Here is a 24,538-nt window from a genome sequence, read left to right as displayed (position 1 = left end):
CTCCTGATGCATAGACTAATACCAATCATCAGATGTCACTGCCTGAGAAAGACCTGAAATCAAAATAGCAGGAGTGGTGCAAAGGAACTTGTAGATGTGTGGGAAATATTTGACTAACTTGTTCTTCATTTCACACTGTGAATTTTAAACATAATAAGGCCAAACAATGTTTGAAACAATGTGCTTTAGATTATCTGGTTTTGTTTGCTTTCTAGACAGAATTCATCTATGTCCAACCAACAAATAAACCAAAGGCCTTCAAGCATGGTCAGTGAAATGTCCTCTGCGGTAACTACATCTGCTGTTGATACAAAACACGGCTCTAAGGTAAAAGAAAAAGCTATTTTTTCAGCTTGTTGATCAGAACTTCACTTATTTTAAGTCCAGTATTCTTATGCTGATTTCAGTAGGGCTGTGGGTTTAGCCTAGCAGTCTAGTAATACCTCAGAGAAGAGGCAATATCTTCTACCCAGACACAAATCTTTTAACAGCACTGTATGCAGCAGTAATAGCACTGTTACTGCTCTTTTAGAAGCACTGTATACCCACATGGTAGCATTAAATGGTAACTTCTAACAGAATGATTATTGTGACATAGAAAGTTTGAGAGTCTCACAAATGGAAGTAAATATATGTAATATTAGGATTTCAGCAAGTGTTTTGATGGTCCAGCGTGTACGGCAAGAAGTGATGCATGATACCAGGAATTTGCAGTTCTTACCTTTTCATGAAATCTTACTACCTTTCCTCCTCTTAGTAGCAATTAAATCCTTTTCTTCATCACTGCAGTGCACAAACAGTGTAGGCACCAAGTTCCCACACATAATGTTTAATGATGGAGAAGTCCATTCCTTGTCATTGACAAAGGACCTGTGTCCATTATTGAACAAAATATAATAAAGTGCTGTACTTGAAGTGTCACCATCTATTTTAATGCTTCTTTGACCTTACAATAAATTACAGAACAGTGAGAATGGTAGTGTCTGGATGAAAAGGCATAGAGCAATATTGAAATAATTAGCAGAGGTAAGATCATTTTCTTAACTTTGGCTGCAGTTCTTAAACTTCTGTTGTTTTTTTCCGAAATGTAAAAGTGGGCAGCCTCTTATGTAACTGAGTTTGAGAAAGGACTTCATCGAATTGATTGCAAAGATACTTTGTTTATTTGGAATACTTAAAATCTTTTACTAATGTTTTGATGTACTTGAGTATAGGAGATGATACAATTTCATGAAAAGCCAAAAAATAACTTTTTAAAATATTTTTTTTAAAACCCTCAGTTAATAAGTGATTGGACCAACACAAAGATTGTAATGTATCAGACCTCAAGAATAAATTTATCTTTAAAGCGTTAGATGAAATTATCTCTGCAAACAGTAAGTGTAATAGGTTACTTGAATTAGTTGAAGCACTTCTTTGTGATATTTGAAGAGTTGAACTTACCAAAGTATGTCAGCATTTGTTTTTACCCTATTTATCCTCCTTACTCTGCTTTTTTAAAGATTGCATTAGAGGCAGAAAAATAATTTTTTCCTACTTTAAACCAGCAAACTTACTGGGGACCTGATACGGTGCTTTGAGCTGGGGAATTCTCCAGGGACACAGTTGGCTTTAACTTAGCCAGGATCACACTTCTGCCAAAATGTGTGCATCCTCTGACCCCTGCTCCTCCTGCGTCCCTTCATCCCATGCTTGCACTGATCTAGTCAGAAAAATGGGGACTGGATTCCACTCCCAGGCCACCCACATGCTAGAGCCTAATTCACTGGGCATGTCAGAACCACACAGCTGAACAGGCAGGTAATGCTTTTTTTGTCACAGCTTAGAGAGTATCCAGAATCACCTCCCAAGACTTTTCTTGGTCTGGTTTGGGTCTCTTTCTATTCTGTTTGCAGTTCAATGTAAGGGTGGCTATGTATGCTTCTGGCAAGCTCCCAGGTGTAGATTTTTTTAACACATGGAAGCTTTAGACTTAGAATAAAGCTCTCACAGAGGCTTTGCCAGTACTTTGCTTCTCCACCAAGTTTGTTTTTATAAGATCCATTCTTCTTTGGGTCCTTAACAAATACTGGAGTTTTAATTAAGATGAACCAACATCTTTCTTACATGCTCTTTGTTTCATCATTGTACATGTTAACAGGCTTGAAATCACCTCTCTCATTTTGTAAAGTCAGAAGATCTGCTGAATTCCTTCACAGCCTAACACAAAAATTATTTCAAGTGAAATTTCAATGATTTCAGTGAGAAAAAAGGGTGTAAAATAAAGCCCCTGTGTCCTCCACTTTGAGGTTGACTTTCGGCAGGTTGAGAGTAGATTTTAAGGTCCTTCTATCTATTTCTAAATGTTTTCTTCCCTGAATTCCATGATCATTCTTTCAAAGAGCAAGTTCCCAGATGCAGACATGAAGCCAGAGACATGTTCATATTCTCTACTTAGCCATGGCTAATTATTGGGGTTTTTTATGAAAAGCTTCTATAATTTGGTCCTGCAAATGCCGTCACAGATTGGTGTATGCATGGTGTCAGAATCCTGGCCAAATTCGTACTGGTTTTTTTCTATAGAGCTGTGCACATTTCAGGACAGTATTTTGATATAGGAACTGAGTAAGTCATCTAAAGACTTCAGACCAGTGCAGCCCATCCTACTCTTTAACATTTGAGGGGTATAGGGTTGAGAGAATGAGAAGCAAAAGGGCATTTTTTTGATAAACTCCAATTACTCTCTGTCCCAAAGATCTGCTTGTTCATCGCCAATTCAGTTACATCATTAACCACATTAAAAGCCATTTATATTGATTAATAATTAAGGTTATGGAGGAATAAGGATCTGTTTCAGTTTGACAGTAAAGTACATTTGGAATTTAGGCTGTTAAAACATCTGGTGGTGTGAATGGAAGTTTGTAAATGTTACTGTGCCACACAGGGCTTTGGCCAAGTCAAAAATGAAAGGATAGTAGGGGATGTTTTTACTATCTACATTTTGAGAGCACGTTTTGGATGGATTCTGCATAACAGAAGTCATTGAGTTGTTGATGACACTGGTAGTTGCTGGTATTTCTCTGACGTAAACTGGTGAAGAATGGATCTAGCAGTTAGAGCAAGCAGTGGTGACAGGTATGTGGTGTGCCAGCTCTGGGGCTGTCTGGAGCTGGAGTGAAACACAGGGTCTAATTCACAGACACTGTATGTGAATGCTCAAAATTAAGAGCAGGATTTTTGGAGAGTTTGTTTTTTGTATCTGAAAAATAAGGATTTTGTATCATTTTATTAGAGCTACTGAAAGGATTCATAAGTTCATTTCAAACTGAAGCACTGAGATTTTTTGAGTTAGAGTTTGACTTAGACAGGTGGCTATTTTGTGGGTTGATTTTTTAAAATTCATTTTAGGTTGAAAGTTCCATGTTTTATTATGCATATGTATTTGCATATTTTGAACAAAATACAGTCTTCCTGTTTACTATTTAAAAAATCTGTTCCAAATAAAAGTCTATCTATGCTTTTTTGTCAGTTCTGTCTAAAAGAAAGAAAAAATTACATAATTAAGTTAGCAACTTTCCTCCTCAGCTACAAGCTACTGTAAGAAGATGAGGCAGTGATGAAAAGGGATTTGATAATGTTGGCTCTTGCCATTTTTGGGTTTTGTTGCAAAAAATTTAGCAGTCATTCACAAGCAAGTCAGCATAACAAATGTACTGAAGTCAAAATTGACTTTTGTGTCTTCAGTGATACAGATGGCTGTGCTGACCTGCATTTTTAAACATGACAATGACATCAGAATAATTTAAGTTAGGAGAAGACTACTGCAGTGTGGAGAAATACTTTAAAAAGATACCTTTTCTTTTAAACCAGTTTCTTAGTCTAGCTAGTGGAAGCAAGGCGTGACATGCAGTATCTGTTATGCTTTGCTTTATTCTAGAGCAAAATGAGATGATCAATACTGAAGATTATATGAACATTTTAATTAGATAAAGCACCATGGAATGATAATTTTGTTTCCGTTGTGGGTGTTGGTTTGACATCTAATACATAGCCTTTGGAAAAATTTTCCTGCTCCTTTGCCATAGAAATTGTTTGATCTTTCGACGAAGTCCAAGGATAATTTTTCCACATTGTGGTCTGCATTTTTAAAAAATTAATATCAGAGAAAATGCTTGATTAAAATATATGATTAAAAAAAATTAAATTTAAATGCTGCTGTAAGGCTAAATCCGGTATACTTCAACTACATGAGAGAAAAATTAGGGAATTAAATTCTGTACATTGTGTAAATTGATTTCTGTTCAGCTGCAAAGTATAAATAAAGTAAAAACAAAATAAAAATAGATTTTTGACTTTCAGAGCTTTAACAAATTTGGGCCTCATTATTTTTCATCACTCTTTTAATGTAGCTGTTGCATCTTTACATTTGGCAACAATTTTTAAAAACTCAACTATATTGTTTACTTCTTATTTTTCTTGAAAGAAGTCCATACATGGCTGTGTTTGCCCAAAGCTAGTGCTCTGCAGCCTGTTATCTGGGTGCCTTAGTACAGGTCTGGCAGAGACACAGCCTGAGAGATCTCGGTGACACCATCCTCAGCTGACTTTTGCTATGAACTGGTTTTTGCCTGCTGGGTGACAGGTGCACCTCCTCAGAAACATGTTTTACTACCTGCTCTGCTGGGTTTGTGCCAACAGCCCTGGACAGGTGGACAAGTGTGGGTTTTTTCTTAAGTGACCACCTGTGGTGCCCTGGGGCACTGGTGGGTCTTGTGCAGGCTCTCACTGAGCTGTCTGGGGAGGTGGGGAAGCCCTGCCCTTTGATAGCTCCTCACAACTGTTACATCTACCTTGCTGTTTCAGATGCTATAGCACCAAAAAAGAAGTGCATTCTTTTCATACTGATTATAGCTATTATCTTAACCCATCATTGAGACAGGAAGTTTGGTGCAGATTGGTAAAGTCTGACCTTCGTCAATCAAATCAATAGAATACATTTAAAGTTATAATATTTTGCTAGAATTATTTACATTATACGCTGTGTTCTAGTCCAGCTGTTGCCTGACTGGCAGGAGCAGTACACTGAGATATTCTTCTGATGTTACCATTTGTGTGTGATGAATATACTTGTTTCCAGAGCTTCTGTTTGCCTGCAGCTCACAGAGCACCTGTACCCTGACAAGCTCAGAGATTAAAAAGAGAGACACTGTAGGAAAGAATTAGGACATCTTTTTTCTTAGAGAAGTTGGCAGCAACTGAAAGGGTAGTCTGTCCTAAAGCAATTGGAGCAAACTGGGCTGAGGCTGGAAAAGAACAGGCAAATTACTCATTGAGTGATTCTAGCTTTTTCACAGGTGGATGGGTCTTGCTTGTTTGTTTTTGAAATAGTTTTGTCCATGTGAGTCAAAACTGAGGTTTCATCAGGACACAAATCATTACCTAGTCCTTGTGATTTCCACTGACTGCTGTGTAGGTCTCTTCCCTGGTAGTGTGACTGTCTTCTTTTGTGTGGAGGCCCAGAGTCCAAGCATTTTAATAAACTAGCAATGTTGTTTGAATTTAAACAGGAAAGAAAAATTAAAATCAAACAAAACCCCATCAAAAATGCCCCAAAAACCCAAACAAAGAAGAGCAAGAGTGGGATTCATCTGCTCAAAGTCCTGTGCATGTAAGAGACTTGTGCAGTATTGTCCAGAGAGACTTGCATGCAGCCCTCAAAAATACTTCCCAGGCACACTTAAATTTCCACAGTTCCGCCTTTCTGACTTGACACAACAGTGTTGCTGCTCTTCAGCAGGAGCTGGCATACCATCCTGATGAAAGTGGAAGATTGACTTTGTTCTGTTGTAAATATCATTGCCTGTTTACTTGCCCTTGAAAATGCCGTGAATGCTTTGTTGCTGTGTAATGAAGTAGAAGTTATTGCAGTGAGAGTATTTGTAATGTGAAATGAGTCTCAGTACAGTTTAGAAACCACTGCTTCTTACAGTGGTTTTAATTACTAATTACAGAATTATACTTCTTTACAGGTTGTGAAGACTGGAAACAAAGTTCACAGCTTTGGAAAGAGGGAACAAGCAATCAGGAGGAATCCCAATGTTCCTGTGATAGTAAGAGGCTGGCTGCACAAACAGGTATGCATGTGATCACTGGTTTCTGTTCATATACTTCAGTGCAATCATCAAGGAAGAGCAAGTGCCTTCCAAGAAACTGAGAAAGCAGAAGCTCGAGTGTTGGTGACACAGGGCAGTGTTGGGTACTTCCACAGACTTTTTTGTTCCACAAAAAATTCTTTTCCACAGACAATTACATGATGAGGAATTCATGCTTGGCAAGTCTGAAAACCAAGGTTTACGAATGGGTTTGATTCAGAAGAGGGAACTGATAAATGGACATCAACATCACAGTTCAATGTTGAGGCTATAACTTTATCTAGATCTGGTTATTTTCCACTGGTTTATCCTGCTGGCTTGTTGTCAGGCTGATCTTTGACTCCCTCAGAACACTGTCAGCCTGAGGCTGGCCGTGAAGGCTTTATTTTGTCTACTTGGTTATGCCCTTCTACCCTGATCAAAGGCTTAATTCCAGTCCCTATGCCTTTTTGTTCTCCAGAAGCAGGAGGGAGAAAATGATGGGAAATGGGGACCCATTCACCACGTGTGGCTGTCACCAAGACCAGTAGCCAGCAAAGACTGAGTCATAGAATTTCATCCAGGGAACAGAATTCTATGGCTACTATGTCTTGAACTCTTAAGCTGACAGAAACACATCTTTGAGTGTAATAAGTAAATAAAGCTGTTTGTTGTATGAGAATAATTCCCCTGCTTTTCATTTGGCAGCCTGTGTCTACCAGATTATCACCAGAGATCAAGCAGCTAGATTTAGGGGTGGGCAGGAGAAGTCTGAAATCTGAGGTTTATGATTATGGTTTTACATGCACAGGAAAATGAAATAGCTGTCAGCTGTCTGCTTTCTCCTGGGTGGAGAGATGTAATTCTGCTGTGTTTCACTCCCAGCTCTGTTGATATCCACAACCCAAGTCCATTAGTTTTCAGGACAGAATCAGAACTCAGACACTGGATGTGTTGCCAGCCTTGTAGCATGAAAATGGGAATGGAAGAAAGTCCTTCCATACTTAATTTGATTGCAGAAAGGAGAGGGAAGTAGCTCAAGCAGTGTTCTATATCCTATTTCCGTCTGTCCCCTAAGCTTTGCTTGTAAATCCCTTAAAACCTGAAGGTGCTTTTTATGCTGCTGGTTTTATCAAAGCCAATGCAAGCTGAAGAAGTTATACTTGACTAGATTATAGTCTGGCAATTTTAAAAGCTTTGGAAATAAATTTCAATGCAAATATTACTCATTTTGACAAGGTTATATATATATATATATATACCTCCACAGGCATATTATATTATACTCCATTAAAATTTGCACATTATGCATCCTGTTTTATTTCATAAGGAATATTTGATTAAATTACATTTTAGGCATGGGTAACATATGGTGATTGAATTATAGGATATCATTGCCTGGAATGTGAGGTCATACTTCCCAGCTGTGTAGTGATTTTCATTTTGGTCTGCAGGCAATCTTTGTTGGAGTTTGTGCCATCCAGAAACACACTTGTTTCCTTATTGGAGATAAATCTGAGCAGATAAAATAAGCATTGGTTGTGTACAAGGTTAATCTGAATGCTGTTTGGGATAAGGATTTAATTACTTAATGAAAATTGGCAGTTTGAATATTCTGCACTCATTATTTTATAGCTGGATGTTTTTGCCTCTTATCTTTCTTAGTACACAATATTTTTGCTAAGATACAAACGATTTGTTTTGCAGTTAGCACTCATATATTATGTAAACTTCTGGTAAACTTCTCGCTGGATCAGCGCTGTGTCTTAACTTTCCTTAAATGAAAAGTGTACCCCATTTCTTGCATTTCAGGATAGCTCTGGAATGCGATTATGGAAGAGACGATGGTTTGTGCTTGCTGATTATTGTTTGTTTTACTACAAAGGTGAGTAGATAATAGCTGTTTCGAGTTAGTCTGAACAGTTTACCTGTACAAGTCATGGTGAATGCCTGAACTAACAGAAGTCTTCAGATAAAGTTAGTTGTTCTGAGATGAACAGTCAAACAATTGCTTGGCCAGACAGCAATTAAGTGCACAGCAAATTCTAGGCCAGAGTAGGGGAAGCAAAGGATGCTGATATTTTTTCACGTGATTTATGTTTGGTATATACCACAGTTTACATTGAAGAACATCTGGCTGGAATAAATAAGATTTATCACGTCTCTGGTCTGTGTTCTGGTACCTATTTGCTTGCACTGGGATGTCCGAGTTTTTTGAGAATGCACTATGGCCAGATCAGGGCATTGGTTCAATTTCAATCCAAGGGACAAAGTAGGATTCAGAGAACTTCTGAATCCAGTAATTCTACCAAAAAAAAAAAGTTAGATGTGATCTTAGACCAAACTAGGTATTATATAAGGTTATTTTCAAGTTTTGAATATGTCATGTTCTACAATTCTTGGAAAGCATTACAGAATATCAGATTTGGAATTCATATTTCTAGATGTTGCCTTTCTGCTGTTGATCACTTGGAGCTAGCAGTAATAGAGTTTTCCTAATTATAGCAATTAGCCTGGATGTACGGTGCTAAATGGAGGGTCCATCATGTTTTGCAGCCTGTCACTGTTCATTTGGCACAGTAAGCTTTATTCTTGAAGTGTATTCTGCTGGCTGAAGCTAAAAAGCAACATACAACCCACCCTCCCCCACCCCCCAATCAACTCAATAAAAACCCAGTCTGATTAAGAAAACAAACTTCAATCTTTTTTCTTTGAAATTAAAACATTTTTCTGCACGTATTACTTGTGTTGAGTCATAAGTGAAGTCGCATCAGAAGGGACTTCAGGAAGTGTCCCATCCAAGTGCCTGGTGAAAGCAGGGTCAGGAAAGGAGTCCGCCCAGGTTGCCCAGGGCTTAATCAAGTCGGGCATTGAAAAGGTCCAAGGATGGAGATGCCACAGCTTCTTTCGTAGCCTGTGCCTCTGCTGCTCTGTCCTTGGGAAAATGCTTCTCCTTATACTTGGTCTGAACCACTGTTCTTTCTATTTAATGCCTGTTTTCTCTGTGTCCATAAAGGAGAATATATTGTTAGCCCACTGAAGAGTGCAGGGAATTAAATTCTACTTTTTTATTCCACAGACAGCAGAGAAGAGTCTGTTCTGGGGAGCATTCCATTGCCTAGTTATGTAATATCTCCAGTTGGACCAGAGGATCGTATAAATCGTAAATTTTCTTTTAAGGTACATTTGCAAAGCTTATCATCTAATCATAGTTTATTTTCATTAGAAAAGCTGCTGATGAAAACATCATCTGTTTTCCTATTTTACTTGTTACTAGTTTTTAAGAGCAGACAGGTTTATTGACTGCCTGTTCAAATGTGATATAGCACTTTTTTTTTGCTTACAAATTGACATTCATGTCTGTTATTTCATAAGTGTCCTTAGAGCTTAATGAAGTGTCTCTGAGTAAAGAGCCTGTTTCTAAAATCAGAAATGAGTATTGACAAGTTGTTCCAGTACTGTTTACAAATTGGAAGAAAAGTTGTCTTACTTTGTAATAGAGTACTTGATCTCATAATGGACTGATGTCTGTTTGGTTTCGTTGTGGTTTTTTTAAAAAGAAAAGAATTGACTCAGATCTCACAGTTAGAAAATGACAGCACTTAAGTCATCCTAAGTGGTATGGAGTTTTTAAAGGAAAAAATACTCTTGTTTGATATAGTTTATGGGTGGTTTTGTGTTTTTTTCTTTTTCTAAAAATAAACATAATTGCATAATTTACAGTTCTAGTCTTTGTTATAAAAGCCCTCAGATATGAATGAAATATATACTTCTTGATAGTGCAAAAAATTGACTCTAAATGATTGTCAAAACTGCAGCACTTAGGCAAAGTTCAGAGACTTCTGTGCCTGTGGCAGATTTAAATTCAAAGGAGAACTTGTTTTTCTATCAAGCAAATCAGTTACGTGCTTTAAAAGTAATTTACAAATCAGGTTTTGATCAGGCATACTTTAGCAGATCTAGAAGGAACCAGTGTTTAAATATTTTCTTTGCTGAAATTATGAAGAACATCTGACTTTCTCTTGCATTTTGATTTTTTGAGGTGTTTTAAAATCAAGACAGCCTTTTATTACTTTCATTTCTATGTTCAAGTGGATAATGGTTTGAAATTTATTAAACAAATATTAACTTGGGAAATGTGTTTGAAAAAGACCCAGTGTACTTTGTGGAAATGTTTATTGTACTTTTTCAAATGCATTGAGCATGAGTTATCAGTATAAAGCTACAAAGAAATCTTCGAGAAAAACATTTCCCCTCCAGTATTTACTGAGTGTGATTCATAAAGCCCTCTTTTTCTAGAGCCTTTTCCTAGGAGGAAGCACGTATTGAAAGAGGGGATCTCAGTTTACTCTTCTAGGGTTCCCCTCTTTTTATTTTATTCAAATGGTATTTACACACACTCTTAACTCACCACTGTCCAAGTGGAGTGGAATCCATAGTTTGGGTATGGTTAAACCTTTCCAGAAGCAAATGCAGACTTACCCTATTCCTTTTAGGATATCACACCTATATGAGCTCTACCAGGTATTTAATCTGAGTCTTTTTCTGAAAATATCATGAGCCAGTAACCTGAGACTTTCAACACAGGGTCATTACTAAAAGGTTGATATAGATAGAAGGAGGGTGTTGATAGTAAAAAAAAGTTTATGCTAGAAAACTCTGTAAAAAAAAATCAACATTTCATGTATCAGTTTGTCAGGCCAGTTTTAACTCTGCTTTAGGTGTTTGATGATTGACTGCAGGCTGGATGCTGCAGTTTGGTTTTATTTAGACCCAGCTCCAAGGACAGCAGGAGGATTTTGTATGGTTGTACCCTGTCCAACACTGATGTTCAGCGGTCACAGAGTTGGCTATAGGCACCCCACAGCAGGAGCACACCCATGCTGGCATCCATCACTCAGCAGCCATTACTTTATCTCATCTCTTCAGAACACCGAGAGACTCAGAGCATAGATGGACATTCTGTCTCTCAGCGTAGCGCAGCCAGAAATAGAACACACAAGCAGATTAAAGCCAAAATAAAGATAAGACTTTTTTGCATTTAAAACCTGAATGAGTGGGAGAATGCACTGTGGCATTTTTTACATTTGGCCTATTCTTTTATTGGGATGGTTGTAAGTCTTCTGTTGAAACAGAGGGATTGGCTCCCATTTGAAGTGGCAATGGGTTTGGAAGCTAGGGAAACAGCAAAACTGGAAAACAATTCAACTCTTGTTTGCAAAACCAGAGAAAGGAAATGTGCTAAGCAAATACATGGATGGTTTTTGCATATGGTTTGGTTAGAGGGAGGCTTGTAAAGCACATGCTGACAGGGGTCTGTGTTAAAGCCTGAAAAGTGTTAAAATGTGCACTGTAGGAGTTACCAACATCCTTTTCCTTTCATCACCTCCTGAGGTCCAGCTTAAATTTTTGTGTTTCTTTGAGTGTTTAACAATTAAAGGCCTGCAGAACTGCATACAGGCTTTTGAAATGCAATCAAACCCCTTTGAAATATGACAGCATGTGCATTTAATTTTTTTTTTTTTTTTGTTTAGAAACTGTGCTTTTAGGTCTCAATACAATTTTTTGGCTCTTGACAATTTTTTCACTTCATTTGTGCCAAGCAACGTGCTGTGACTATGTGGAAGCCACTGTCACTAAGCTGTGTGTGAACCCAGAACTCAGGATCCTTACTGCATCCCTAGTTCAGCAGCTCAAATCCTAAAGATATTTAGTTAATCTAATTGCTGCTTTTTAAAATAGTTTTTTGTTGGTACCAATATGAATGAGCACAAATTCAGTGTTTAGGTTTTGATGTGGAAAGGCTTGCAAAATATTAATATATAGCTGGAATTGCTGTGATTAACAGAGAAATGACTGTACTTTGTCAGTCATATAGCAATACTGTAGCTTTGGACAAGAATAGTATCAGTTTACAGAGGGTCATGTCATCACAGCCTCTTTAGAGGCCTTGTTGTCCTCAAACATGAGAATTATTTTTAATTGGTCTTACTAATGGAAGTATTTGCTCATTGCTTAGACCGCCGAGACCAGGATAAACTTTCTATCTGTTTCATTGATCTCAATGGTTTTAAAAAAACAAAACAATAACTGTTCTTTTAGTTATCCCTTTTTTCTGTGAATGATGACTTTTCTCTCTTAGGTCTTTTGAACAAGTGGAGGTTAACATAACAGCTGTAGGCATTAGTTACTTTTAGACTTCTAGTACAATCTTTTGCTAAGTTTTTTTTTGGTGGGCTTTTTTTGTTTGTTTGGTTGGTTTTTGTTGTTTTGGGGTTTTTTTGTTTTTGTTTTGTTTTGTTTAGGGTTTTTTGGTTTTGTTTTTTATTAAACATAAATATTTTAATGATTTTAACTTGCTTAATTTTTTTGTCCTTGTCTTGTCCTCTTGATATGCTCTTGGGGTTTACTGTCTATTTCTCCTACTGTGCACTATGGGAGAGAGACTGCTTTTCTTCTCAATCTGTCCACATTAAGGCATCTGAATGCATGAATAGGTACCAATATTATTTTTTCCCTGTTGTGTGTATGGTGAGCATGTGCTGTGTTTTAGGCTTTTTAGTATGCTGTAGCCATCCTAATAGCTTTGGCCTTAAAAAAAAATCCCAAACCCAAAAGGCCTGCTAGCTTCTGTCTGCCAGCAGGGACAGTTACAGGATGTTGGCACAAAGTGGCTTTCTTGCATATAAAACACACTACTAATAAATAACTAAAATAAATTTGAATTTTCCCTTAACCAGTGTTATATATTGTGAACTTCAGGATATTGTGCTTGTTGATAATTGCTTACCATCTCCTCTATCCCTTCTGAGGCTGGGAATGTTTATGGCTGTGAGAGCTTCAGTCTCTCATGAGAGAGTGGTACAGCGCAGTTTGCATTTTGATACTGTTTCCACCTGCAGCCTCTTAGGCAGTGCTTGCAGCTGTGTTCAAAGAGAAACCTAAAACACAAGTGGGTTATGTTGAGCAGGGCATACAGGTCAATTAAGACAACTGTTAAATTCATTTCTTGTTGTGGCATGCAGTCTATGCAGATATTTACCCAAAATTCTGGGTTTTTAAAGAAAGTAAAACCAGTGGATGATTGTGTCCTACTGTATCATCTGCAGTGGGACATGCATAGTCTGCTTTGCTGCAGGAGTAGATTCACTTCTGAATTTTAACACCTTCCATGGGATCAACCTGCTCCTTGAAGGAGCTCCATAGTCATAAGGTCTCACATTAAAGTCACCATTTTCCTTCGTATCTGGAGTTGCCAGTTTTTCGTCTCTTCATGCACTGGATGGTGACTGTAAATTATAATGAATTAATGCTTCTAAATCATATTTGCTTTGAGCATTCTCATATTCAGAAAATAGAGAAAAAATAAGACAACCCCCAAGAACAACAAAGGAAAACCGAAGAACTCAACCAGGCAAATGTGAATAAAGTCATTTAAAGATCATAAAGATTTCTAAATATGTGATTGGTCAGAGCTATGTTTAATATGTGTTAAGTCCTGTTTTCCTGCATTTAGATAGGCAGCTAATAGTGGGAATTGAGAAGAAGCCACCTTGTATTCCCTTTTTGGCCAATGTTGTTGGGAAGTGGAGACTCTTTAGAGCAGGAGAGTCTTGACTTCTTTATGTAACCTTTTCCTTCTCTTCCTTCTCCTCCTTTTTCTAGCTGGCTGTTCTGCTTCAGTCTCCAGTTTTCAAAACAAACTCAGGCTTCCTTGCTTGAGGCACAGAAGGGAAAGGCCACGTTTCACACATTCAGGGGAACAGCCTGCCATAGGAGGGGAGGAAATTTTGCACAGAGCTTACTTAAAAGCACTGTAAAATCAAGCACATATTTTGCTCTTTGGAGTTGTTGATACAAGTCTCTAAGGTCATGGCAATTTGGGAAATGCTAGGTAAACAACTAAAGTTATAATGTTTAGGAAAGGCTGCACTGTATTAAATAGCCTGGGTTTTGTCAAAACTATTGTATTTCTGAAGCCAATCTATGATTGTCTCTTCAATATTTTTTTAAAAAATTTGATTTAGAATAATGAGGGGCAGTGGATTTCATCAGTATAAAAAGACCAGTTATTTAGGCAGGATTTTCAAAATACATTTACTCTTTGGAAAGAGATGTAGCCAGATTTAAATTTTGTTATAATACTTTTTCTTTTTAAAAAACTCTGTGTCAGCAGTATTTAATGCTGTTAGTTTTTGTGTATGACAGCAGGCTTATTTTTATAAAAATAAGTTTAAATTACTAATTTCATTTTAATATCATTGCAAAAGCTTCCAAGCAGAGTATACTGTCTTCAGTTTTTTTGGAAAGTAAGGAGATGAATCTCTCCCTGCTAATCTGAAGTATTCCAGGATTTAAATGATTTGGTAATATTTATACTATTGCTAATACAAATGTGGATGAGATCTGATTAAATTCAACTAGCCTAGAATTATAAAGATATTCCATATTGAATACATTTGAATATTGAATGTATTTATAGAGAAATTGCCTAGTACCTCTAGTTTTCAGTGGAATTTCATGGAGTATTTTAGTGCGCAGAGACAATTGTCAATATTTTGTGTGTTGTGATAATTCCATCAGTATTTACTAACTTTTATCAGTAAGTCTTGTGACTTTGCAGCTAATACGTGTTGAAGTGCACGCTTTAACCAGAAGATCTTAACATGCATTATAATCAATTCTTAAATTAGCAGTTTAATTGCTTAAAATGTAAGATTTTTGTCTGTGCTTTGTCTGAATAAATTTCTTTATTAATTGAGTTGGGAAAAAATTACTTGCTAATGCACGTCTCATTGGGAATTTCTTAAATTTGTTTAGTATAGGGATTTCTTCAATTTGTTTAGTACAGTATTTATGGCAAATTAAATGTGTTAATTAAAAAAAAAAGAAAAGCTGAAATTTCCCACTGTGAAAATCAGAAGCACCAGACTTTCAGCTTAATAATTCTAGAAAGAGGCAAAAGTATTTCTGTAAAACTTGGAGGGCCTTGTGAGTTTACTGCACTTACAGCCCATTGTGGCACTGTGATAATTCACCCCAAATTCAAGAAACTGTCAAGAAATCTGAAAAGTTGTTCTTAAGTTAATTTTTGGGGAGGAAAGGTGAAAGAGCTGTCTGACTTCTATTTCTTCTTTTTTCTTCCAGGCTGTTCACACAGGTATGCGGGCATATATTTGTAACAAGAATTCTGTCATTGGCTCTCAGGCAGAGCACACAGGGATGCGGACGTACTACTTCAGCGCTGACACCCAGGAGGACATGAACGCCTGGATCCGGGCTATGAACCAGGCTGCTCTCATGCAGACGCGCTCCTCACTCAAGAGGCAAGTTCCACTCAGAAGCTATTAAAGAAAAATTGAATGTATCTTACATAAATCACACCCGTGGTGATATCTGACACTGCTGTTGGTAGATATGTGCATAAAACTCTTCCACATTTTAAAGAAATAATTATTTTTAATTTGCATTCTGTTGCAAAATAGTTAACTGATATTAATTAAGAAGTCCCAGTGTTCAGTATTTGTGTATGCATGCAAGTTGTGTGCCTGCATTTAGTGGCCTGGATTAATTTCTCTCTATATATAATATATTAGGGAATTTCAGGTAAAAAGTTCCAGTTTCTGTTGGCAAATTCATACACCTGCAGCAGCCAATTTGAAGCCTTTGGGAGAGAGAAGTAAAAGAGAAAGAACAGAAATTTGATGAGTTGTTTCAAATGAGTGTTTAGAACTAGGATTGACATGCAGTTAAGGGAGAAAAGAACGCTAAAGATGGGTAAATCATAGGTGCATAGAGTTAATGGATATCAATTTATGCAGGTATGAGCTGATAATGAACAAAATCAACTGTGCCAAAATGTACTTCCAGTTTTTTCATTTTCTTTAAATTGGAGTAGCCTTCTTGATGTTTTGGCTTTGTAACGTGATTCTTTCCCTACTCCTCCATGTGACGGAAGACTGTTCTGTGGGTGAGGATTGAAATGAATGTTATGGTGCAGTTTCTCTGAGTATCTCACACTGCTTTCTTCTGGCCAGTCAAATATAAACAAAGGATCAACATCTCTTCCAGAGCTTATGATAGATATATAGATAGATAGATAGATAGATACAGATATATAGATATAGATATGTATTGATACATATAAAACTTATATGTATATCCTATGGTATATATAGGCTTTTCCAGCCTATATGGTATCGTGTTAAGACTTTCTAGATTTAATTTAAATTTCAAGAAGAAACCTGGTGTTTCTTTACCTTCTGTGTAAGGACAGGAATAATAGAAAAATTGGGGAAGTCTGCCACATTAGAAGTATTGATCCAATGTCCTTACTCCCAAGTAGACTATTCTTTTTTAATCAGACTGAAGTGAAAACAATTTTGTCATGGCATTACTCAGTATTTACTTTCCATAAAGCTTTAAGGAAGCTGAACTTAGTGTCAGAGATGAGTTTCTACCCTGAGATCAGTGAGAACCGATTACATTGTGAGAGAAAAAGAAGTTGTTGAGAAGCTTATTGTTCTAAGGAGAAGAAAATAGCAAATGAAGTATGTTATTTGTCAAAAGCAAAATGAAACTTTTAGAATCCTCACTCATTTTATAGCATATTCAAATTTTAGTGTCAAGATTTCTGATGTTATTAAGGTAATGAGGTAAATAAGTAAACTAGTGTGCACTGCAGCATGGAGCAATTTTTTCTTCAGGAGTAGCTCTCCAATAGAAATTCCGTGAGCAATAGTACTGACTTAAATGTAGATATTGCTCTGTCCTCTGGGTCAGAAGTGACTAGTCCCTGAGGCATTTACAAAGATATGAAAGACTTTTTTATTATTTTGCCATGAGCATTTGGCAGCTTAGTTTTGGGTTTTTGGCTTTCAGTGTTTCCTAGGATAGGAAGATTTTTTTATTTACAGCTTTTTTGTACATAATCTTGTGTTGCACACTTCTTTCATACAATACTAGTATTTTCAGTCATTTTTACAGGTGTATGTAAGTAATTTCTGCTTCCTTGACAGCACGATAAAGGTAACTTCTGTCTAACTGGGATAGCAACTGAATTTTGCTGAGCATATTTATCGTAATGTGTCAAATGTATCACAGTCTGCAGACAGTGATTTTGTGGGTATCCTTTGTAAGAGAGCAACAAGACCACACCAACTTTTCACAATTAAACAGTGTTCATTATTGATACAAATTTTCTTTTCTTTTCAGGGAAACTGAAAAAGTGGATCAGCAAGCTGTTCCCCAAGTCAATCATGTGGATGCCTGCAAAGAGTGTGTGAAGGCAGAGATTACAGACACAAAAGAAAGTTACCAGAAATCAGCTGAAATGCTTGGATACGATAAGCGTGAAGAGATAAGAAGAGAAAAGGAGGAGGAGGAGCGCTACATCCACAGAAAAGAAACTCTGGAAACCAAAAAGGGACAGGCTAAGCATGCGTTAACAGAAGCTGATCCATTATTTTCGGATTTAAGGAATGCATCGTGGTCCCAAGTAGCTCAGCCTCAGCCAGCTGAGAAGAACGGAACACTTCCTAGCTCAATGAGTGCTGGCCTAGTGGAGCAGAATGGTACTGGCTCATATAAAAGAGGCTTTGTTCCCAGAACAAATCCAGATAAGCAGTTTCAAAGGAAAAGTAACATGGCTCAAGTGGAGCACTGGGTAAAAGTCCAGAAAGGAGACACAAAAAGGTTAGTAATAGGCCCATCTTTAACTAGATGGCCAAGTGGCGCTTTCTTAAATTAAAGGAAAATGTGTGTTAATAATACCTTTGGTGCATTTCAGAACAATATTTTACAGAGACACTATGTAAGAAAATGTACTTTTTTCCTTCAGTGCAGAATGGTATTTTTCAGGCATTTATCTCCTGGTAAAGCCAGTATGGGATTAACTAATCAAATCTCTTTAATGTTGTCACAGTATTGCAAACAGAAAAGTGAGATTAACGTGCTGTTTTATTTACCTCCTTTTAATCACTGTGGATGCTTAAAACTTGTTAAATTTGCTTAAATTTTGAAGAGCCAGAAAGTGAAGTGCAATCCTCAGTTAGCCCTTACTCATAAACAATTACACAATATAAATTACAGATAATTGTTTGCTTTCCACTTGAAAAAGTAAAGATTGCTCATTACTTTCCTTCTCTCTTCTGCTCCTGTTCCAAGCATCCATTCACTCCTCTTTATCAGATCATTTCACTCAGAGTCATAGTGTGTGTATCACATATTGTGTATCTCCATATATTCATTTAGTTAAGGAAGAGGTCCAGGGTTCTTTTTTCCATTTTCTGTCTCTGAAAATTACATAAATAGTACCAGTAGATGAAATGCACACTGAAATGCCTTTGTAGTTTGAAAATCTCATAATTGTTTTGTTTTCAAAGTCAGATTAAGTACCAGTTGGAAAATGAAGTGATGAATATGTGCATCTGTTCAGAATGTCACCTTGTGTCAAGTGGCAGGAAAAACAGTTGGGCTTGATGCTACTTGTGAGGATTTTTCAAATATGCTTATTCTACTGAATTAGTGTTTTATAAATCTGCTCAAATCTAATTATAGTGTAAACAAACAAGAGACATTGGCATGTGGTTTTCAGGATGGAGAAAACACTTTGGGCATTTTTAAAATGCTTTTCTAAGCTAACTTGTAAATTTGGAGCCAGTAAGAAGTTTAAGGCTTGCTAACTTTGCATGGAAGTCCATTCTTCTACTCTTGTCTTTGAAATTACCCTTGAAGAAGCTTTCTTGCTTTTTTATATTATTTAATGTTCTTTTAGACTGCTAAAGTCAATTAACTTCCATCGTTTTTGCTTGGATATCCATCAGGACTTCCCAAAAGAATATAAGTTTAATGAAAAAAGTAGTTGGTAAGTTAGTTCTTATTACATACATTGACTTGCCTGAAATAATACAGAAAATGATAGAACTAATGAGCTAATGCTTAAAAAGCTTCTGTTGATGTTTTTTACATCAGAACTCCTGGCAGCGACAGGCTTGACTGATAGCTAAATAAGTATGGTTTTCTTCCTAATTTCTTCTTCCAGTAAATTAACTTTAGGGGTGTGTATCAGGTACAGTGTTAAGACAGTGTTGTTGCAGGTGCCAGGCTTTGTTCTAGAAGAAACCAGCTACTTCAGCAGCTGGAGCTGCTAAATATTCAGTGAAAAAAAAGATAGAAATATATGTATATCTATGTGTATCTGTTTCTAGATTTAGCTCTGTATCTGCATATGCATATCTCTAAAAATGTCTATTTTGGCTCAGTTGACCTTGTTTTCTTTGTCTTTTCCTGACAAATGCCATTATATTCTCTGCATTCAGAATAAATTGCATGTTACCTTCCCGAAGATTAATAGAGTCATCTTTTAAATGGCACCTTCTCCTAGCTTGCTGAGGTTGCTGCAGTGTAGTCAAATGATAGATGGAAGCGGAGTGTTAGTTGTCAAATATCTTCCTGATTGCATGGCGTAGAAATTTACGCTAGAGATGGTAATTTGATTGACTTCCTGTTTTGATTTTAGTGAGTAGTAGTAGAAGACCACTTAATTTTTTAAAGCTCCACATTGATTGTTATTCCAGCTGAAATGTTACAAGTAGAGAACCTCTGAGGATTCAGAAGGTGGATAATTCTTCAACCCAGAATGAGTACAGTTTTATTTGTTTCCTGGCTCAGGTGTGTACAGATGCAGTGTTTGCCAGCAAGTTGATTATGACAAGAAAGAACCCTTCCAGCTAAAGGGTGCACACAAATACTGAAGTTGTTCATGTGACTGCTTGTAGGAATGGCACCTTTTTTAGGTGCCGTCTTTAGACCTTTCAAACAGAAGTTTTACTTCCCCTTTTAATAAAACACTTAGTTTGTCGAGTTGTAAATGTTGGAGATCCACCTCTCTTAGTGACCTCTCAGCTGCACTCCAGTGACATCCAGTGTAGCCATCTAATCCCACTCTGGTTTTAGCAAATCGGAATACCCACTTTGGTAAGGTTCATGCCAACTTTTCAGAGAGATCTCAAGAACTGGAAGAAAGTTTGAAAGGAGGCTTTCAGGAAGTTTTTGGTTTAAGTAATTAGAGGTCAAGGTCAGGACCATCAAATGGTGTTGGCCAAGAGCAGCGTCAAAATGGCAGCTGTTCAGAAATTGTTAGGTTTTGATCTGGTTCCAGTGCCTGCATAAACTTAGTCAATGCGTAATTATGAATAATTTGCTATTTCTTACAGTTTACTTGCATTTTAAAAATATATAAATCAAATTAAGTTTAGTATTTCCCCACTAGATGCAGTCATGTTGAGATACTTCCTTGCAAACAGTGTTGAAACCTTTCTTGTTATGTAGAACTTTCTCTTCCTTCCTGATTTGCTTAAGGAAGAGACATTGCTTGTCTTTGTTAGCTTCTGTGCATTCCCATGAATGGGCACAGTGTTTCTAATAATAGTACTTGTTGTCTTTTGAACATTTATCTTCTCTTTTTACAATAACTTCTGTGTGGTTTCTTCCCATTGCAGACCCTGAATGGAATGATTTTCATAGCCAATAGTCATATAATATGACATCAGGCCATTTATTCACTCTTTAATGTCTGCCTTCCTTTTTATATTCTCTATACCTCATCATCAATTCCAAAGAACAACTGCTTTTGCTCACTTTTGCTCTTAATCTCAGAAAGTAAATAGTCCATGGTCCTTTGTGGACATTGTTCTTTATGTAGAAATCAGTGTGTTGTCTCAGTGCCTATTTTTAAATGATGCAAACTATCTCTAAGCATCTCAAACCTTGTGTGGTAGAGATGCCACCAACTTAAAGCTTGTCATTTCAGCTTGAGGTTTCTCCCTACTTAAGATACTGAGAAAACACAATGTGCCTGTATGTAGGCAGTTGCCTCCAAAGTTCAGCTCTGAATATGACTTTCCCTGTGCAATGTTACACACATTCAACTTTGTTCTCTTTTTATAGCAGGCTGAAGTATTGCATGAAACTGGCTCATATCAGCTGCTGCATGTACTGCTTTCAAAATAACAGTTTTTAGCTCTTAGAAAAATTCATCCTTTTCTAGAAGGAAGGCATGATTCCCCTTGCCCCCCAAAAAGCTCATGTTGTCTTTGTTGTCAGGTTGGTTTTGCCTCTGAAGCCTCCAGCCTTGGTGACTTCACTGACTGCCACCAATTCCAGCTGATCTTAATACTCTGCCTTTTAATGTCCAGTTAGAAAATAATCACACACAGATGATTTGCGACATCTGGTAGTTTGCTTATGCCTTCATGACGTCTCTGTTAAATTTGGGTATAGGAGTGGTCAAAATCTCTTCTGTTTTTCCAGAGAAAATCACCAAAGGAATCTGAGAATCAGAGAAATCACCAAAGGAATCTGTCTTAGCTTTATGTCTGCCTCAGATGTCCTTTTGAAGCATTATCCACTCCAAGCATTCTCAGTTCTTACTGCTATCTGGAGAAAATACATTTCTAAGGCATGATTTGTATGTGGAAAAAATTGGCAGCAAGGTACAGGACATTCAAAGTACACATGATCCAATGAATTAGAGAATTAAAAGATGTTCCATGACCACTGTATGCTGATCTTTGAGTTGCCTGTGTTCATATTACCTGTCTGCTTTAACCTTCACCCTGAAATTCAAAGCAACGTCAAGATTTTGTGGTATGAGAGAGCAGACCCTTTACAGATTTGTAGTCCTCCAGGCAGTGCAGGGCTGTTATTCTGCTTGCTGGCATGAGGAATTATGCATCCTTTTGAGAGTATCGATATTTCAAGGCAGACCAACAGTGCCAGATCCTGCAAGTAAAAAGAGATGGTGGTAACTACTGAGCAGCAGTTACTGGTAGCAATTCTTTCCTCCTTGCTTCAGTTATTCTTGGATTCTGAACAAAGATGTTCTTTTCCATCCTGGCCTTTCTTACATGTGGAATTCCTGCATTTTCCAAACCATGAGGTCGCCCTCTCACACAGAGAGTGGAACTTATCAAGTGAAGTGATGAAAACATGCTCAGAGTTTCTTTGTGGGGTTTTGTGCTGGGCTCATTTTTACAATTTTGGGTTTTTTTGTGTTGATGCTTCATAGCAAGCCCAGCAGAATGTTTTTCTCTTTGGAGATTATGAATGAATGGGCAAATGACTGCAAGTATAAAACCCCCAGATGTTTGGCTGAAGAATCAGAAATTAGACAGGCAGGCTCTTATGCATGAGGCTACAGAAAGATTTTGACTTCAGAGCAGGAGAGGGAGCTAACTAGACTTTGTCAAAACTTTTGCCAGTTCTGTCTTAGCACTACCTACTAAAATATCTAGTTTGTACAGTTTAAGTGTTTTATGGGTGCAGTACAAAAGCCAGGATGTACTACCACGTTTTGTATTCTAATTTGTCAATGACCTTTTTGTATAAAGTCTCAGGTTGCTCAAATCACTAGAACTAGTAGCATTAGGTGAAAGTAAATCACACAGACCTGGGGACTTTTAGCAGTTTCTTACCATTTTCTTTATTTTTGCTTCATTCATATGAACAAAAACTATCTGAGATATTCCGGGATTGATGAGATTTCTTCTTGCTTTTAAAGATATTTATATTGAACGAGCATTTGTTTTCGTAAACTGCACCACCTAGTGGTGAGAACACTTTCTGTGAAAACGAGTATTTTAATTTACAGATTGACTCGATAAACATGACAATAATTCCTTTCTTCATGTTCTTAACTTTCTTTTTAGTCTAAGTACATAATGCTGCAGTTCCTTAAGTTTGTTTCTAGTGGTTCATCCTAAATTAAATTGCTAAATTAAAAACCTGTACAGTGTAGTGTTTGTGTGCAGGATAGATGTCATTAATATTGCTTTGTTAATATTTCTGTAAATTTTTTTTAAATGTCTATTATATGTGTTCTAGCTCCTATGCTTATGTCAGTAGAGGTATTTTTTTTAACATTCACTCCCACTCATCAGTGTGTGCTAAAATTTACAGTTTTCTTCCCTTTGTTTTACAGCCTGACGTCTGATCAGACTCTTACACGTCAGGGTCCCAATCCTCCTTTTCCTGAAAACTATCACACTTTGCCAAAGAATACCAGGCAGCCTTCAGGGAGTTCACCACCACCACCAAACCGCAATTTGCCAAGTGACTATAAATATGCACAAGATCGTGTAAGCCACTTGAAGATGTCCCAGGAGGAAAGGAAAGCAAATAAGGATGGAACTGTTTGGCAGCTGTATGAGTGGCAGCAGAGACAGCAGTTCAAACATGGAAGCCCCACAGCCCCACTTTATGCAGGTTCTTCAGACTTTATTGATCGTGCGAAGTCAAAAAGTTCATTAGATGTTCCACGATCAATATCTGTTCCGCCCTCTCCATCTGATATTCCTCCACCTGGACCTCCAAAAAACTTTCTCGCACGAAGACCACATACTCCTGCAGAAAGGCTCACAGTTAAACCATCTGATGAGAGACAGACTGTGGATGTTCCTTTTGCTGGATCCCCTAGGAAGATACGGAATCGTGCTGTAAAGGTTTGTATCCGTTTAACTGATTGCAAACCATTCTACATGTGGTGTCATGCATGGGGAGTTTATTTAGTTGTGATTCATTGCATCTTTCCTTGTGTGTGAAAGATCATGTAAGTTGTAAAAGCTAATACAAGGAATAATTTTCTCCTCAAGCTCTTGCCATTCTGATCAGATTTATTAACTTTTGTTGGTTAGGAAAGGAAAATTGGTGGCACATCACACAGGTTTGGAGTACTTTTAATAAAAAACTGGAAGGCATATGCTTACATGTATAAAGTATACAGATGGTAGTATTTTAATAGCGAGTATAATGGCAAGAATATAAAACTCAGCAGAATAGAATCTTCCTTGAATATTTGTTTTTGCTTGTACCTTTGTGTTTACCGTGCCTGCTTTCTCTACGTGTTTTGCTGTTGTAGTCTTACAGCTGCTTCTGCTTTCAGTTATGGCAAACCCCATATTATTATTATAGTAAAATATATTATTTTTCATGCATTTAATAGTTCAGGTCCATTGCAGAGTCTTTAGCAATGGGCTAAACAAAATCAAAAAGCGTTGATCTGAAACTTCAACCTTCTGCATAGTTTCAGTGTGGATTTTTTTGGAGGGACTCTTGTACCCTCTTATCCAGAGGTGACAGAGGTTTTGCTGTTCGGTACTCCATATGGCTCTCCTTGCCTAAGGAATTTGGGGAAATTCATGTTGAATCAGTGAAGGATTGACTTGTCTTGGTTGATCTGGAAAAATTGGTATTGAAAGCCTCTGTATTCACTTAATTCTTTGACCTCAGCCATGGACTCTGATAGGGAAAGTGTTTGCAAACAGAGAGACTTGTAAATCCAGATACCCAGTATGAGTTTAGGACCACGACTTAAGGCTGCAACTTCATGCACAGTTTAGATCTTTTTCCTGTTCTATATGTGGCATAGC

The 24,538-nt window shown here is 37.2% G+C and overlaps 1 protein-coding gene across 9 annotated transcripts in view; it reads left to right on the top strand.

Moving 5' to 3' along the window:
* The window catches only part of PLEKHA7 (pleckstrin homology domain containing A7), a 145,656-nt gene that overhangs the window by 91,157 nt on the left and 29,961 nt on the right, over positions 1-24,538 (top strand). For all 9 annotated transcript variants that reach the window (XM_014252127.2, XM_014252126.2, XM_088057539.1 and 6 more), the window contains 7 exons: positions 216-327; positions 6,009-6,113; positions 7,923-7,995; positions 9,190-9,290; positions 15,258-15,436; positions 17,325-17,804; positions 23,092-23,611. In XM_014252127.2, coding sequence (XP_014107602.1) covers positions 216-327; positions 6,009-6,113; positions 7,923-7,995; positions 9,190-9,290; positions 15,258-15,436; positions 17,325-17,804; positions 23,092-23,611 — 1,570 coding nt within the window. The remainder of the gene's footprint in view (positions 1-215; positions 328-6,008; positions 6,114-7,922; positions 7,996-9,189; positions 9,291-15,257; positions 15,437-17,324; positions 17,805-23,091; positions 23,612-24,538) is intronic.

This window comes from Pseudopodoces humilis, chromosome 7, assembly GCF_049639895.1.
Source record: "Pseudopodoces humilis isolate 2021_Gansu_Grassland_sample_001 chromosome 7, ASM4963989v1, whole genome shotgun sequence".
In the NCBI taxonomy this organism is placed as follows: domain Eukaryota; kingdom Metazoa; phylum Chordata; class Aves; order Passeriformes; family Paridae; genus Pseudopodoces; species Pseudopodoces humilis.
Note: the sequence above shows the minus strand (reverse complement) of the source record. Positions and strands in the feature narration are given on the sequence as shown.